This window comes from Ixodes scapularis, unplaced genomic scaffold (assembly GCF_016920785.2).
Source record: "Ixodes scapularis isolate PalLabHiFi unplaced genomic scaffold, ASM1692078v2 PGA_scaffold2__306_contigs__length_199485367, whole genome shotgun sequence".
Lineage (NCBI taxonomy): Eukaryota > Metazoa > Arthropoda > Arachnida > Ixodida > Ixodidae > Ixodes > Ixodes scapularis.
The window spans coordinates 71386110-71398083 of NW_024609857.1; the positions used below are offsets into that span (position 1 = coordinate 71386110).

Consider the following 11974-nt stretch of genomic DNA (forward strand, 5'->3'; position numbering starts at 1 on the left):
GCGAACGAGTGGTCCTGGTGGTTTGCGGCGCCTTTGCGCTCGACCGCTTCCCTTTCTCCACTCTTTTTTTGTATCCCAATCTCTCTCTCTCTCTCTCTCTATATATATATATATATATACAAAAAAGAATTGCATATATATATATATATATATATATATATATATATATATATGCAATTCTTTTTTGTGCATAAAAAAACAGAAGCAGGTTTTTTTCACGTGTATTGCATTTTTTTTATTTTTTCGTAAACATGGAAACACAGAAATTATTACACTGATTTATATAGCGCAATATTCCACCCTTTCAAATAAATCTTTAAAAAAAAAACATGAAGGGGTTAATAAGGCGGTGCATTTGTTTGCAAATGTTAAAACTGCCAACTTGATTAAAAGTTACATACAAGGACGACACTTTTTGCAAACCAAAAATGAGCTTTCTTTTTTTTTTTTGCTGCCGTTGAAAAAAAGGACCATTCTACTCAAACATGTCTTATCAAAGGAAAAAAATAAAACGCCAAGGAAGAAAAGCTGAAATCAGTCTTATTCCAAGCTCTAGTCCTGCTCAGCCAAATGCCAAAAGTATAAACGGTAAATTTAAGGCACGGCGTTGTTTTTTAAGCACTTCTTGTTTATAAATGCGTCCGCCGAAAAATGAGCTTAACAGAGATAGCGCTGTTTTATTATCTTGTGATCTTTTAGCAGATTGGTGTACGATGCCCACCTCTCGTGCCTTAAATTAATATTAATAACGTATACTAAGAATTTACGTTCACCAGACTTCGCAGTGGCAAAGTGAAAAACGTTCGAACTGAAACCATACCTGTGATCTGTTGCGAACAGCATCAGAGAAACATTTGGCGTCTTATTAGAATTGCCGCACCATCTCGCAGAGCAGTACTTTCCAGGCAAGATTCACACTTCGTCTGTGACCAGACGCGACACCGCGACTTTCTTCACACAAACCAAAACTAGCCGACCGACACTGCCGGGTCGTCTCTGCCGTCACCGTACAACCAGTAGAACTCCGGCGAGTTCGGCGCATCCGAAACTGACGAGTCAGTGACCGTTGCTCCCTGCCGAGCCGTCAGGTTTTGCTGTCACCGCCGTCACCGTACAAAAAGCACACCACCGGCGAGTCCAGCGCATCCAAAACCGACGAAACAATGACCGTTGCTCCCTGCCGACCCGTCTTTGCCGTCACCGTACAACCAGCAGAGCTCCTTCGAGTCCGGCGCATTCAAAACTGACGAGACAATGACCGTTGCTCCCCACGCGACAACAAAACGCCACAGCGCCACCGACGCCACGGCGTTTGTAGGGGTGTTGTTCCCATAATCATATGCACGACGGTGCTGGCCTCTACGGTATTTCTCCGAACGCCGGGAGCTGCGTTCGCCTGGCGTAGGTACGAACTAAAAACAAAACAGGGGAAATAAATAACGTAGTGCAGCTCACACTGCCCGGTAAAAAAGAGTCGCAGAAATGTTTTGGTCGCAGGCAGCAATCTTCTATATGTGCTAGCAGTGACTAACCTTTTTTTGCTTTCGAATTTCTTTTTCCAGTGACTTTGGCGGGTTGTTCGTTCGCTCGCTTGACGAAGCAGTTTAAAAGTGCATTCAAGTACTTGTTGACGTAGGTGTCCGTAGGTCGATGTAGGAAGCAGAAGAAAGTTTTTCCACCACATCGCACAAACTTGTTCTTGAATGCGGCCGGTTGATCAACAAACGATGACCCGTAGCAGACGTGCCGGCCGGAGCACACAAATAAAATTCGAATGAAAATGGGTAACGAGCTTACACTTCTTAATATGTTTAATAAATATCAAAAAGCACGTATGACGATCTTGGATTAGAAACTCAATCGAAGGCGAAAATAGGAGGTTATCGGAGACGACAGTGGAAGAAAACAACAAACACAACAGCAAAGTTGCAGACGGCCCTCAAAATGCCCGGGCCTAGCGCAGACGAACCGGGGGTAGTAAGCGCCGAAGCGAAGGAAAGGGAGTAAAAACTAAGCCAAACAAAGCAAGGATACGCGATTGTTTACACGTCGGGTAAAAAAAAAAAAAAGCAAAAAGCAAACAAAAAATATACACAGCAACATATAAGCAAAAGGAAGAAATAACGCGGCAGAGTGCCGTCGCCTCAAAAAAATAAAAGAAAGAAGACTCAAAAATGAAAAGAGTAGAGACGGTTCAACGGGTGTCGTCGTTTATCGTAGAAGTAAAGAAGCAGCGAAGCAGATGTTGGTCGTCCCCGCGCTAACAATCGGAATTTGTGCACTGTAAATAACGTGACTGAAATCATCTTTTTTCGCGGGGCTACGACGCTCTCCCCTTCTTTCTTTGCAAGCGCGAGAAGTCTGCTTTTTTCGTAACTCCGCTTTTGTTAACCTATAATCGCGTCAGCTTTGCATATGCACAACGCCTTCTTTCGGAGCATACTGACATCGCCGTAACGTACGTGGTTCGAAATTGACTTCTGCTTCTTCATCCGGAGACGATCTTAAAGGGGTTATGACACGCCAAAAATAAAATATTACATAACTATTCAGCTAGGACCCATTGTATGTTCCTATAATCCTGCTAAATTTGTTTTAAAAAAGGTGCGATAATTTTGTGGATAAATCGATTTATATGCGGGCCCCTCGGAGGGGCAGATCCAGGCGGACCTGGAGGCTGATGACGTAGCCAGCCTCCAGCGTGGTGTCTACTTGCACGCACTCACAGACTCGGCTCTTCTTGGCATATCAACTCTCAGCTTCCTCGTTTACCTTCCACGTTTCCAGCATCCGGTCTGTGACGATTACGTCTACGGCATCGATCGCCTTGTCGAAGTGTTCGACATTGATCGCAGCAGCGATGAGAGTGATTGCTGTCCAGAGATGTTGGAAGCTGTTCATTTTGACTGCGACCCGCTGGCGACGAGCTCCAGCGACGACGAGTTCGCCGTGGTCACCGTCGTCCGGGAATATCTCGCAGGCGCATGCAGGGTGGAAGGTCAACCGGCCAGGGGGCGAGAGCGAGAATAGCTTTCAGTTTACCGAGCTGTTTGAGCGGTTTTGTTCGTACCGCGACGAAAAGAGCTTGGGCGATCATGGGGCGCCTAGAATGAGAGAGTGTTCATGGTCACGTGGTTTATGGACACCATGGTGTGACTAACTTGAGCAGTGTTGCCTGGTCGCCAGATGAAAATTACAAAAATTTGTAAATTGAATATTGCAATTATCAGAGCTCTAAAAATTGCGTAACTTGGTGTATATACTAAGTAGCCTATGAGCATTCCATTTCAAGAATAATCTATCCGTTTAATTTTCGTGTCATAACCCCTTTAACGGGATTAGCCAGCTCGCCTGTTCGACGAAACGGTTATAAGCAAGACACTCATGAGAAATGGGAATTGCAACGACAAAACGAATTGACTGATAAGAACAATAAAGTTGAAACGAAGCTATGTTCTGAAATGTTTGTACATTTCCCTTTTTCACGAAACAGCGCGAAGGCATACATTCGTGTTTTGCTTGGCTTACATAAGTTGTGACAGAATGTTTTCTTCGGGAGAACTCCGAAATTGCACCCAGAAAGCTGTAACATCTTTCCCACGGGAAGAGAATGTCTTTCACTCATGAGCCGGCACCCATTTTTTAACTTTCAAAGCAGCGAATGCCCGTGACAATTTTTTTTCGTTGGTCACCTCGCACGGAGATAGGCAAAACCAATGCATTTCGGAGAATTTGTCTGCCAGCGGAGACTCCGAGCTCGCCAGGGGCGCTGCAATCACTTTTCGCCCGTTTTCCGCGGGAGTTGCCAGTATTGGCTTCCACGGTATTTGCTTCCAGCCTTTCAACTCTGGTGAAGAAGGAAGACCACCCGGCCGGTCTCCTTTTTTCACAAAAGTGGAAGGGCTGAATTGAATTTTCTTTTTTTTTTTGTATTTTATGGTTCATTTCAAATAGATACTCAGATTCCAAATTTCCAGTGGAATTTGGTGATATTTTCTTCTGCTTTGTGGTCATCCCATGTCTCGCCAGCAATCTGGGTTCGCCGGTAACAAGAATGTCTGCCTCCAAACACCGGCTTGTTGAGACAACTGAAATGCGAGGGAGGTGGCGGATTATTTTTCATGGATTTATTATATCTGCTTTATGGGCTCGGAAACTGTTTACATGCAACCAAAAAAAAAAAAACTAGCCGCAGAGTTGTCGGAGGCATGGAAGCTCGAGCATGAGGAGGGACAGCTGAAAGACATCCCTGCCCTTCCCACCCTGTCGGTGACTACGGCAGCTTGATCCCGTGCGAGCTCTGCACTTAGCTTCGTGGTGTTTGCCGGTGCCAAGATAAATCGTGCTTTGCAAAGATTCTAGTTTATACGCAGAAGTAGGAAATCCAACAATATATGTTGGCACAATTTTGCTTTTATTACTGCGATTTGTAAAAATGTGGGTTCGTCTGCGGCGTGCCTAAGCATTTAAGTTCACTGTCCTTCCATTTTTTTTTGTGAGCACATAATTTGCCTGTTAATTATAATTATTTGCTAATGTAAAATACCGTAATAAAATAGTTTTTATATGAAAATTATTAAGTGTGCATGACTCGCACATTGCACAGTTTAAATAGATGTACGTTTTGGATGAAATCTGCATAAACTACTCTATATACATACCAAGCTTCATGACTTCTGACATATATTAATCGTGAAGAATTTATTTGTTATTGCTTCATATTTGCATTGAAGTAACACGGACAAACCTCTGGAATTCGCTGCACGGTTTTTGTGAAGGAGCGTATACGATAGTCCTCCAGTGAAATCGAATTTACCCGAGGAACCAACTTGTTGATTATAAAACCCGCTTAGTACATATGACGTAAAACGTAACGTATTTTCATATTCCAATTTAGTACGTACAACCTGCCGGGTAGTATGCAGTGAAGAGTGCCAAGGCAATTGGACCGAAACCCAAGAATTCGACTGCATGTTTGATTCGCAACAAGTAAAGAATGCTGCGGATTTTTCAAGCATTGGAACGATATCTCAATAATGTCTTTCTTGGCACGGCATTTTTTTTCACACAATGTTTTTGCGGCGATTCTTTCTGCAGATTGTGAATCCGTCCAGTGGTGAAGCCCTGAAAGCAAAGGAAATTGGCGAGCTCTGTTTTCGATCACCCGCGGCATCTAGAGGCTATTACAAGCGTCCTCTGGCTACTGCACAATTCAGAGACCGTGACGGATGGTGTCGGTCTGGTACGTATATCGTTATATAATTCTAGTCTTGGTTTTGTAGTAGTACGAATGGAAATGAGTCTCACGTCGTTTTATTTACAACGCGTTGTTAACACTCCCCTTTTTTTCTTTTTGGTAAACGGACAATTAGAGCTAGTTCTTCTCTGCGTTCTTCCAGGGGATCTCGCGTACTACGACACAGATGGCCGAATTTACTTTGTCGAGAGAATCAAGGAAATGATCAAGTGCCTGGACAACCAGGTGGTCCCGGCGGAACTCGAACAATTGCTGCTCGCCAACCACGACGGAATCGCGGAGGTGGCTGTGGTTGGCCTACCCCACTCGGTCTACGGCGAAGCACCTGCCGCGGTTGTCGTGCCCAAGAAAGATATTGTGAACGGCGGTCAAGCAATGGAAAAAGAAATCAAGGGAATTATTGCAGGTATCTCTCCTTCATTTCAGAATTCAAGGGAGTGCCGCGTTATATTGCACGACATTTCTCCAAAATGAAATGGGTGACATAAATAAGAGTGTCAATTGGTTTTCGCGGGATTTTATATGGCACACTGTAGAAACGGCGCCCGCAGAATAAAAAAAAAAAAAAAATCTTTCAGACACCATTATGGTCTACGCTTTGACGAACAGTCTCCTGAGAACTGCAATGTATAGCCATTCAATTAGACGAATAAGCTGCCACTGAGGTTATTTTTTTAATATTACATTTTATTTAAAAAAAATGAAAGGACCTTTACTACTCCCTTTAATGCCGAATTAGAGCGCAGCTCCTGAGGAGGAGGAGGGAAGGGTACGGAGGGGACGGTATGTCTTTCATCCTCCCTCCTTATCTGCTTCTCTCCCTCTTCTCCTCCTCCTCCTCCCTCCCCAAGATATTTTCAGTTCACATATGCACCAAAGTAATCCTTTACATTACTACAACGAAGGTAATCTTGTAAATGTTGAACTTAAGGGGGATTCAACCGCTATTAATTTGTACCCTTTTCCTCATAGATGGCGCAGCATTTTTCCGGAACAAACGAGTTGTACGCTCGCCGCTGCGCATGCAGGTCGGGCGCTCGAGGAGCGCTCTGGCCACGTGCTGTTCGCCCCCGATCTCGAGATAGATCTTCTTCGCCCTGCGTCCGCCGCTGCAGGGAGCGGCCGAGGGGGGCGGCGCGAGATACGAGCCAGAATAGACGTAGAATATAGTGGCTTACATAACGTAGAATAAGCTCTGATTTCCGACTGGATTCGAAGTTCCAACCACGTTCGAAATTATTGAAAGTTCAGGGTGCGGCGGTGCAGCCGTTTAGACCATCACATTTGGCACCAATGCCAATTTGCAATATATATATATATATATATATATATTGGAGGTCAATTTAGAGCTAGAAAATAAAAAAAGAATAAAGTGGCAGTTTTGCACTTCCTATGTCCTATATCGGCCTGCTCTTCGTCTAAATACTGGTTTGCAAACCCGCCCTCAGGTTGTGTGGAGTAAAGCCCATCTATCCTGGGAAAAGTGGCGCCAATCATTTTTGTGGAAACGCTCGAGACACGTGCCGGGCGCCACTTCTGGAAAGAACTAGAGCCACTAAATGAGCTGTGCTTAGAGTATCGGCACTCTTTTCTCCAACATTGTTGCGGGCGCCGACATTTTAGTGCATGCGCAGAGTAGACGCAAGTGCCGATCGTCATGATTCAAAAGTGCGACTTCCCCAGCATTAGATTCGGTGTTAGGAAGCCCGTATAATATTGATTTGCTCTATCGCGAACTGTTTAAACATTTGTCAAGGCCGGAAAAGCGTTTCCTGGGATTTCAGATGAATCTTCAGATAACTGGCAACCATGATTTTAAGCCACAGTATGAACAAGTGTCGTTACTCTGAAGCGTAGCGTATTTCGTGGCACTATATATAGAAGAACATGGCGTCTGAAACCTAGCTCAGTACTGCGTTGTTCCGCCATGATATTTCCTAGCGCCACTAAATAAGCTACGCTTCAGGGTAACGACACTTGTCCATATTGTGGCTTAAAATTATGGCTGCCAGTTATCTAAAAATTTATCTTCAATCCCGGGAAACGCTTTTACGTCCTCCACTAATGTTTAAACGCTTCGCGACAGAGCAAAGCAATATTACATGAGCTTCCTAACACCGAGTCAAATGCCGAGGAAGTCCCACTTTTGAATCTTGACAATCGGCAGTTGCGTCTGCTCTGTACAAGCATTAAGATGGCGGCGCCTACAGCAATATTGGGGAACAGAGTACCGACCCTAAGCATGCCTCATTTAGCTGCGAGTTCCACGCTTCTGCGTGGCGAGGTCTACACATCTGCGCGTCGAGTCAAAAGCAACAAGAAGCAACCAAATGTTGCTAAAGTTGGAGCCTGGGCAAGTTGATATGTCATACTTAAAATGTTGAAACAGCGCTCTGCCTGTGTCCTTTACCCTGTCCGTCGTTTTTTGCGCTGTTTTAACCTTTTAAGGAGCAACCGTTTCCCACCCGTGAACTGTACCAAGGAGTTCTCTCTCCAAGCAAGTGGCGCGGCTCTACTACTCGTACACAATCGCGCGCCAAGTGCACAGCAGCTGACAAGATTGGCAATGGGTATGGCAAGAAAGGACACTTTCCGTCTGTCTGCCTCTCGGCGAAAAAGAAACACTTAAATAGACAAAGCTATGTTGCACTCGAATTATTCTCGTAAATTCCATAAGTTGAAGGCACTGCTGGCAAGTGCAGACTAAATTCATTTGATAAAATTCACACTTACAAGTAGCGCCAACCATTGTTGTGGAAACGCGCAAAATACGTGCGAGGAGTGGGTGCTCCGCTGTCATTCGCTTCCAAGGGCCGCTCATTTCAGTACTGCGCCGACAGCTCCTTCCAAGGGCCGCTCGAGACACGGGCTTCGTGCACTGACGCATTTGAGGCCACTTGCAACAGCAAGAAAATAACCGGTTTGAGGCATTTAGTACTAGTGTCGCCACCTCGTTTAACAAGTTGGAAATAAAATTAACAGGGTGATTTTGTTTACAAATATGCAAATACAACAATATTTGGCTTTCTCGTCATGGTCTTAAAATTAAGATTAGAGGCACCCCTAGTACGTACGGCCAAGCGTTTTGTCACGTTTCTCTTCTAAATAATTGTATTTTCAAAAAATGCCTCAAAACGCGCTAAAAACAATCGAAACGGTCATATTTCTGGATTTTATTAAAAATCTTCAGCGCTCTAAAAGAAAAATCCAAGGGCCGTACAACCTTCATTACGTTATCATAAGTAACCCCCAAAAGAATGAATAGTATCGTGCATTCCTGAAACCTAGGCTTGTGTAGCGAAATTTGCCCATTGAGTGACGAGCGGTTGAATCCCCCTTAATGACATTTACCCCGAAACATTTGGAAGAAATAGTTGACCCGGAAAAGAAGACCCATTACATCGCCGCACGTGGATCCTTTGCATCGCAGTGATAAATTATGAAATATTCGCGAGCGCTCTCTAAATCAAGATCTCGCACCGCGTATGTCCCCTGGCCGAAGATCTGAGCAGCCAGTCATTCTAATATTTTTATAAAATATGTCGGATGATGTGGCGTAAAACTGTATAAAATCGTACCTGCGTCCGCGCTAGGTGACTGAGAATCTGAAATTTTATATTAAAATTCTTGGACACTATGGCAAAAGATGTTTTGTCCTTCTATACTGTCTTTCTATTGTCTTTATGCTATAACAACATGCTCACTTAAAAAAAAAAATATGGCCTTAGTTGCCCTTGTGCCAATAAACCGGCAACTACCAGATCCTCAACGCAAATTTTAGGGCTTTGCGATTCATCAGGCTTACCTTGGTGGTAGGGCCGTACAAGTACATGGGCGACGCTTATCTTTAATAGTTTATCTTCGCAGATCTAACTCTAATAAAAATAACGGTTTCTATTTTCTCTGAAGGAACTTGTGCTCGGCACAAACATCTCTACGGGGGCGTCTTCTTCATGGAATCTCTTCCGAAAACGGAAACCGGAAAGGTTCGCAAGAAGGAGCTCGTCGACACTCTGGCTGGCAGTGTACGCGGCTGATCCGCTATCGGGAAAATAGACAACTTTCGTAAACCACGTTGCCTCAAGCAGCATAATATGCAATTGTTTTTTACGTTATTGTTGTAATAAATTTTGAGTTCATAATGCTGTGGGATCAATAGATGACTGACTTCAATAAATATCTCACGCATGATGAATATGCTTTTTTTTCACAATTTCACAAGTTTTTTTTATCGTATTTTCTGTTTCACATTAATCGTTGTCATTGTGATGAGTGATATGTTCTTTTTGGTGTGCCGCAAGTTTGGTAAATTTTGGCAACATTCCATTCTAGAAGACATTAATTATCACATCCAAAATATGCTTCCTTTTTGTAGAAGATAGTACATAACGTACAGTCGGCATTACAATTGTTTAGCACAAGTAAGCGCCCGACGGCCGGAAGGGTAAAATCGCAGTACGCCGAGAGAGAGAGGGAGGTTGCACCATTTGGGGGTGCTTTGGCATACCGTTGTAGATGGCTAAGGTTTTTTTTTTTTTTCTCTCTTTTTCTACCTGAATATTTTGTCTATGATCATCTCTGGCTCAGCGTCCAAAAAGCTACGAACGACAGGGAAACTTGGTGAAGAAGTGAATACAAAAAAAGACAGCTCTGCTCTCAACAAGTAAAAAAAAATACTATTGAAAAAGGCTGGGTGATTGATGGATTAACCTTCCTATTAATCAATTGATGCTTTATTCCCGATTAAATGGTGAATCGGATCAACTTAAAACCGGGTAAAAAAAACAAATATAAACATTTATGTTGTTTCCTTTTTTTTTTCTTTTACTGACGTGTTTTTAATTTCTGAAGTGCAAACACTGTTTTGTTCGTCGGCACAAAACTAAAAAATACCTCTACATTCTTCACGGTTAGGCCAGGGCTAATTCCAACTCGAAAGCCATGTACAAAGCCCTGCACGCGGAAATTCTCCAACTGAGCCAAGATGGACAGAAGGATTAAGTCCCTCAGCTTCACTTTCCCTAATAGTGCATCCAGTCAGAGGCACAGCTGTAGGGCTTTGGGGCTTTTTCTCTCACTCCTCTGGCGTCGACCGCCGCCGACATATTTTTAGTAATCCCTCCTTGAGGTCGGTTCCACCATAACGACGCTCGTAAAGTGTTTGGTACTACTGACGTTGGCAATACTCTCAAAGCAGCCGATTTTCACAACTCCAGCCTCACGTCATGCCGCTCCCCGCAGGGGGCACCTGTGAAAGCAGGTGTTTAGAGAGTGCGTCTCCACGGACCCCGAGCCATGCGGGTTCGCCCACCCACGTATGGCTGTGCGTGGCTTTCCCGTGTCCGGGGAAAAGGGCATCCTGGTGGTTGAGTCGATCCTGGGGTAGGTTTGGACCCTTCGGGACCCCCCGGGTGAGGCAATACACCACTTCGGCCCCTGCTTCTCGTAGACGGGAGTCCTGGTAAGGCCCGGCCAGGATGATTCAGTCTAGTCGCCACTCCTTCTACTATCCCCTCCCTTCTTTCACCTTTGTCTTCTCCTTCTTTACACTCTTCTCATTTCCCTTCTTTCCTTTTCAACTCCTTTGGCGGCAAGGGCTAACCTTCGGTGGTGACAGATACTCTCGTCCAGATCCACACTTGGTTATAGTTTCTGGGTAGCGCTAATAGAGTAATGCTTCCAGCAAAGCCATATTTGTTATGGCTTTGCCTATTCCCTTGTTGGGCTCCATGGTGGGCGGCGCGCCACAGATTCTGAACACCCTTTGCCTTTTTATCGCGCCCCTCTCTTGCAAACCCCGACCAGAGCGATCCCCCAAAAGGGTTCACCCCGCTCCCCCTACTTTTGCAAAAGCCAATGAACCCGACACCTTTTCACGTTTTCTTGTTCTTCATGCTGCAAACGACAGTCTACCGTTGACAAAGATGTCACCTTTCCTTGTGTCTAAAGTTCTAGAGCAGACGATTGGAAAGAATTACAAGGCAAAAAACTTGCTTGAGACCTCCTCGTTGAGGTAGAAAATAAAACTCAAAGCACAGCATTACTCAAGTTGACAAGCATAGGCGAACACCAAGTTTGTGTAACCACGCACCGCACTTTGAATACTGTCCGCGGCGTCATCTATGAGGATGACCTCCTTCAGTGTACTGAAGAGGAAATCCTTGAAGGGCTGCGTCGGAGTGTTGTTGTAGCCGTGCGGCGAATCACCCTACGACGAGACGGACAGGAGATACCAACCCGACACCTAGTCCTGACTTTTGAACTCCACTCTCTGCCTTCCACTGTGAAGGCAGAGACTGCAGAGTTCGTCCTTTCGTTCCGAACCCACAGCGGTGCTTTCGTTGCCAGCGTTTTGGGCATGGCTCCCGAAACTGCCGCGGCCGAGAAACTTGTGCGAAATGTAGTGCCACTGACCACGTCGCTGATATATGTGAAAACGACCATAAATGTATAAACTGTGGTAGACCACACCCCGCATTTTCACGCACATGTCCGAAATGGAAGGAAGAAAAAGAGATAATTACATTTAAGGTCAAACACAATCTCAGCTACCGAAAACGCTAGAGAACAGCTTGCCTTCAGGGCAAGGGGTTCATATGCCGAGGTAGTGCGAAGGGGACCCCAACTGTCTATGTCATTTGTGGAGACGCAGACTTCCCCGGGAGACCTGTCATCTCCACAAGGGTCCTCTTACATACGTCCGAAGACGGTGGGCAA

At 44.8% G+C, this 11974-nt stretch overlaps 1 protein-coding gene across 1 annotated transcript in view; it reads left to right on the forward strand.

Moving 5' to 3' along the window:
* The window catches only part of LOC115313162 (4-coumarate--CoA ligase 1), a 49773-nt gene extending 40479 nt beyond the window's left edge, over window positions 1-9294 (forward strand). The window contains exons 7-9 of the mRNA XM_040217487.2: window positions 5098-5242; window positions 5400-5663; window positions 9167-9294. Of these exons, the coding sequence (XP_040073421.2) occupies window positions 5098-5242; window positions 5400-5663; window positions 9167-9294 (537 nt within the window). The remainder of the gene's footprint in view (window positions 1-5097; window positions 5243-5399; window positions 5664-9166) is intronic.
* Window positions 9295-11974: the final 2680 nt, after the last annotated feature.